This window comes from Quercus robur, chromosome 1, assembly GCF_932294415.1.
Source record: "Quercus robur chromosome 1, dhQueRobu3.1, whole genome shotgun sequence".
Classification (NCBI taxonomy): Eukaryota; Viridiplantae; Streptophyta; class Magnoliopsida; order Fagales; family Fagaceae; genus Quercus; species Quercus robur.
Window position 1 is genome coordinate 22,425,625 of NC_065534.1, and position 5,980 is coordinate 22,431,604.

At 38.7% G+C, this 5,980-nt stretch overlaps 1 protein-coding gene across 1 annotated transcript; it reads left to right on the forward strand.

Annotated features, from left to right (window-relative positions):
• The first annotated feature begins 453 nt into the window (after positions 1-453).
• On the forward strand, positions 454-5,980 carry LOC126725683 (E3 ubiquitin-protein ligase WAV3). The gene is made up of 2 exons (XM_050430518.1): positions 454-1,022; positions 3,588-5,980. Exons 1-2 carry the CDS (start codon positions 807-809, stop codon positions 5,526-5,528), a joined length of 2,157 nt encoding a protein of 718 aa, XP_050286475.1. The 5' UTR covers positions 454-806; the 3' UTR covers positions 5,529-5,980.

The window sequence follows — 5,980 nt, forward strand, 5'->3', positions numbered from 1 at the left end:
TGGAGGAGCAAACCCACCAATTGACCAGCCAGTGTTGGATTTTGAGGGTAAGGATTTGCCGCCGACCTTTAGAGTTATTGATTCAGACAGCAGGCGATTCAAATCTGATTAGGTGCAGTAAGAAGGCCGGTTTACTGGGTGACTTGGACACCATGAGAATGCCACAACTTACATATTTTTTTATACTATATGAAAATAAAAAGGGACAAAAGAGCAGTAGGCTACACAATTCTGGTTGCATCCGTAATATGATGGATTGGGAATTTAGAGACTAGTCACAAGCTAAAATGTATACCGGTTGTCATGTAATACAAAAATCCCAATGGCAATTAGAAAGTAGGAAAAAGAAAGTGGGCACAATCAAAAGACCATAAGAGAAAACTTTTCCTTGTTCAACAGCGACGTGTAGTGTAACGTAATACAACTACATTACTTGTTCCATTCCACTTCTACCACCTCCTCAATTCTCTCACCCTCATAAATTAAAAAGCCTAAACTTTGCTCTCTCCTCTGACTACTCTCATCCTCTTATCTTACTTTATTAGGCCTCTCACATCCTTCTCCTAACAAAAAAAAGTCAAAAACCAAACCAAACCAAAACCCATCTTCTCTCTCCCAAGGCCTATAATCTCAAAACACCTTTTATAGCATCTTCAATGGTGAGTTTAGAATCTCTGAAATCTTAGGCCATAACCCACTTTGAATATTGAAACTTTATCATGGGTCACTGCTCAAAGATCTGATTTTTAACACTGAATCTCCACGATAATATTAGATAAGATCTCATAGAAAGAGAAACAATAATAATGGGAAGCAAATGGAGGAAAGTGAAGCTAGCTCTTGGCATGAACACTTGCCTCTTCGTTCCTCAAACTCTAGAGGATTCCTCCTCATCCACCGCTAGACTCTCCGACTCCGTTTCTCTCTCCACAGGCCATGGCTCCAACCGTCGTCCGACCACACCTACTCCTTCCTCTTCGGGGCTCCGCTTGTCTTTTACCGGATCCAAATCTTCTTCAAAGGTTTGCATTTTACGTTAGACCCAATACTATATAACATGTTTTGAGGTTTTCTTTAAAGGGTTGTTTCTTATTATGAATCTTTGAAAGTTGGTTTTGATTATATTAAGGGATGTTTAGATTTGTTTATGAGATTAGTTTAGTTTAGGTGTTTTTTTTATTTATTTATTTATTTATTTTTTTAATGTTGTTTTGTTGGGTGGTTTACTGTTTTCTTGGCTTAAAAAAAAAATATCTATTGTAGATTCTGATTGAACCTCTGGATTATTTTGGTTATAACTTTTTTTTTTCTTTTTTTGGATGCAAATAGTTGATTTGATTTATGTAATAGTATCGGTCATAGTTAATACCGGGGTCTTATTTGTTGGTATCAAGAATATGTGTGTTTGTGTGAGTTTTTTAATGATAAGAAATTGTTGGTGTCGCAGTCAGTGAATTCAAGTGGTGGTGGGGGATGGGGGTCATAATGTGATGATGTATGTGCGTATTGTGGAGGTGGGTGTTGGTTGTCATGTTGTTTTCAAGCGGTATTGAGGGTTGTGGGGTTGGATAAAGTGGAGTAGTCCCTTTGAGAGGACCATGTTTGTTTGGCTTATTAGAAAAGGAAATACACTAATACAATGCACTATTTCTTTCCTTTTCAAACCTCTCTTCAAAGGAAGTGCTTTGTCTGGTCAGCAACTGCACTGTGTCTATGCCACAATCACACAAAAAACCTCTCTCTCTCCTTTTGATGCCAATTCTAGAAAAGCCTGTGGACCGTTGATTGTGAGCTTTCCTGCAAATAAGCTTCAACAAAGGAAAAAGGGGTGGTTGAAGAAATTAAAAAAAAAAAAAAAAAAAAATTTAAATAGTAATGCTAGAGAAAATCATCATTTACTCTTCTTTTGATGGGCTTTTTTATTTATTTTTATTTTTCCTTTTACTTCTTTTGCTATATTGCCTTGAAAGCTTCATCATTAGTTTCAGCATTTCAACCAGGGGAAAAATTAAAGGGTTGAGAATTGTTTGATTATTCTTACTTTTTAAAAAGTCACCTCCTTGATTGTTGTTAAAAACCAATTATGTCATCCCCAATGTTTTGACTACCTAACATTGACTTCTTTTTCTTGTTGCTTAGCTGATTTACTAAAGGGTCATACAGTGTCTGTGAATAAGTTGTTTTTAAAAAAGAAATTCTCGAGATTGGCATATATCATATGGTATAGATATGTTGTCTTCTATTTAATCTTTTTATGCACTGGTCTCAATAGTGGACCTGCATTGGGACAGAAAGGGTCAGTATCAGACAAATTAGTGTCACAGTGGGCTTTGGCAATTTCACATATATCCAGAAATAGTGAACATTAAAATTTGGTGGTTTTCAGAGTGACGAATCTAAAATAGGTGGATTTGGATCTGAGCCCTTAACCTAGATGCGTTACATTTTCCCATTTGAACTTAACTTTGATAATGCTGGCTCTTAATTTTGTAAAATATGATTTTGGAGTTAGTCCTCCAAACGCTGTTAATCTTCAGAAGTTCACATACCAGAAAAGATCTAGTTAATGAAAATCGCATTGTAAAATTTACACAACAAATAAACATGCATAATAGTTCTCTTGAACCTTCAATCTTCATTAAACAAGGATGCTTGAAAATTTTCAGTTAGTCCACTGATAATAATAATAATAATAATAAATCCATAAAAACTCCACACACACAACCCCCTGCAACCCCCCCCCCCCCCCCCCCCCCCCCAAAAAAAAAAAAGTTGTCCATTGGTTTTTGACATTTGAAGCTGGCGCTGGGGCTATCTTTTATGTTAATTGTTATGCTCTGATGTTATAATGAGTATTTTAGCTCTGAAATTTTAGGTTTCTTACAAAAATTGATAATGCCTGTCAAAATCAAGTGGTTCCTTTTTTTTCCACTTTAGTATTGTAAAATATAATTTCTCTACTGTTGTTGATGAACTCTGAGATAAATAGTTATGCATTGACTTAAAAGCTATTTGAACTGCAACACCAAAATATAAAAACTGGGATTCTCAACTAAGAGAGCATTTAGAGGTACGGACATTTGCAAATAATTATGTTTTTTATTCAACTCATATCCTATAACCATCATTTTAGAGGGTTTTTTTATTTTATTTTATTTTTTTAAAGAAAGTAAATAATTTCATAGATTTGTCTATAGTCTAAATACTTCTGTCTATTATGTTGGCATCATAGTAAACTTTTCTTTTAATGACAAAGAGTGATTTGCACTTCCTCTAGGATTTTATGGGTTTGCCTGAGATCCTGCCTTTCTCTGGCAGTTGGACTTCCCCCTCGTCCCGTTTCTTTGATGTGTGTGTGTGTGTGTTTTTTTTTTTTTTTTTTTTTTTTTTTTTTTTTTTTTTTGGGGTGGGGTGGGGGGGAGAGATTGTATGAAGTGTCTTCAATGGATGGCTTCCACATCAATTTATGTTGCCACAATTTCATCATTTTTTATTTTGCATGTATGTTTTTAATTTGTTGCTATTTAGAATCTTATATATGTCAGTGGGATCATTCGTTCTCACCAGCTTGCATTTCTAAACTGCAGAAGACTTGTGCAATATGCCTGGCCACCATGAAACCAGGCCAGGGTCATGCCATATTCACTGCAGAATGCTCCCATTCTTTCCACTTTCACTGTATTACCTCGAATGTAAAACATGGGAACCAAGTTTGCCCAATTTGCCGAGCAAAATGGAAAGAAATTCCCTTTCAAAGCCCAGCATCTGATCTTTCCCACGGAAGGTCAAGAATCAACCCTGTGGGTTGGCCTCAAGATGATGCTTGGATGACTGTTCTACGACGTCTCCCTTCTCCTCGGTTAGATGCAAGTCGGCAGATATCTTCAATATTTCATGCCCCCGAGCCAGTTGTCTTTGATGATGATGAAGTTTTGGATCACCAACCTGAGATTACTGAGAAAACCACATCTGCTAAAGAAGCTTTTGATAAAAATTCTACTGGAACAATAGATATCAAAACATATACAGAAGTTTCTGCTGTTCCTAGGTCAGCCTCTCATGATAATTTCAACGTACTAATCCAGCTGAAGGCTCCAGTTACAATTGAAAGACAAGATAGCAACAGAAACCTGACTGAATCGCCACCAGTACCTCAAAATTCTCGTGCTCCAGTTGACCTTGTCACTGTGCTTGATGTCAGTGGCAGCATGGCAGGTACCAAGCTTGCTTTGCTGAAACGAGCCATGGGCTTTGTAATAGAGAACCTTGGCCCCTCTGACCGGCTGTCTGTAATTGCTTTCTCGTCTACAGCCCGCCGCCTCTTTCCGCTTCGTCAAATGACTGATACTGGACGGCAGCAGGCATTACAGGCTGTCAATTCTCTAATTTCAAACGGTGGGACAAACATTGCTGAAGGCCTAAAGAAAGGTGCAAAGGTGTTGGTAGACCGCAAGTGGAAGAACCCAGTTTGCAGTATTATACTTTTATCTGATGGGCAGGATACATATACTGTCGGTGGTCCTGTGGGGAGCCATGCTCAAACACGCTACCAATCACTTCTACCAATCTCAACCCGTCGTAATAATGGTGAAGGCTTGCAAATTCCGGTGCATGCATTTGGATTTGGTGCTGACCACGATGCTGCATCAATGCATTCAATCTCTGAGATTTCTGGGGGGACATTTTCTTTCATAGAAGCCGAGGGTGTAATTCAGGATGCATTTGCACAATGCATTGGGGGCCTCCTGAGTGTGGTAGTGCAAGAGCTACAAGTCAGAGTACAGTGTGTTCACCCAAGTTTGGAACTCAGTTCAATAAAGGCAGGAAGTTACCGAACCAGCACACTGTCAGATAGAAGAATAGGCTTTATTGATGTTGGAGACATGTATGCTGAAGAGGAGAGGAACTTTTTGGTGACAATCAATATTCCAGTTGGTTGTTCCAATGATGATATGACACTTCTAAAATTTAGATGTGCTTATAAAGACCCAGTTACAAAAGAAATGTTGACTATGGAAGAAGACAGGGAAGTAAATATTCAGAGACCTGAAGTCACTGGAGAACTGGTTGTGTCCATGGAAGTGGACAGGCAGCGAAACCGGCTGCATGCTGCAGAGGCAATGGCTGAAGCTAGAGTTTCAGCTGAACGTGGTGATCTAGCTGGCGCAGTCTCCGCTCTGGAGAGCTGTCATAGGGTATTATCCGAGACTCCCTCTGCACGTGCTGGTGACCGGTTGTGTGTTGCACTTTGTGCTGAGTTGAAAGAGATGCAAGAAAGGATGGCAAACCGTCAGGTATATGAGGCATCTGGAAGGGCTTATGTTCTATCAGGATTGAGCTCGCACTCATGGCAGAGGGCAACTGCACGAGGTGATTCCACAGATAGTACAAGCCTTGTGCAAGCTTACCAAACCCCATCAATGGTAGACATGGTGACACGGTCTCAGACCATGATATTTGGAAACCCAGCGCCTCAACGAACCCTCCGGCCTGCTCAGTCATTTCCTGCCCGATCACGGCCACGGTAATTGTTGGATTTGTCTTAGGAAATTATCCTCACCTACATATTTTCTATATCCAGACCTTTTTGTTTCTTTGTTGTTATTATTATTATTATCATTTTCCTTATTGTGGTTTTGGGAAGTGGGGTATAATTGGAGAGAGAAGTTTTGGGTGTTTTTAATTAACATGGTGGAAATATTCCTTGTTTTGCCATGTAAATGAATAAGAATTGGGGGGAAGTTAAGATAATTGGGGCTTAGAAAAATAGTGAAAAGGGAAAAGTGGGATCTAAGGTTTATCAAGTGTGGTTCTGAGAAGATGTACATAGAAAATTTTCCCTTAGTTTTTGTTTTTGTTTTTATTTTTGGTCTTAAGAGAGGGGGTATAGCCTTGTAATTGTGGGGATACTTGGGGTGAAAATTTTCACTTAAATATATGTATGACATATCTGCTCCTAATTCTATTCACAACTTCTGAT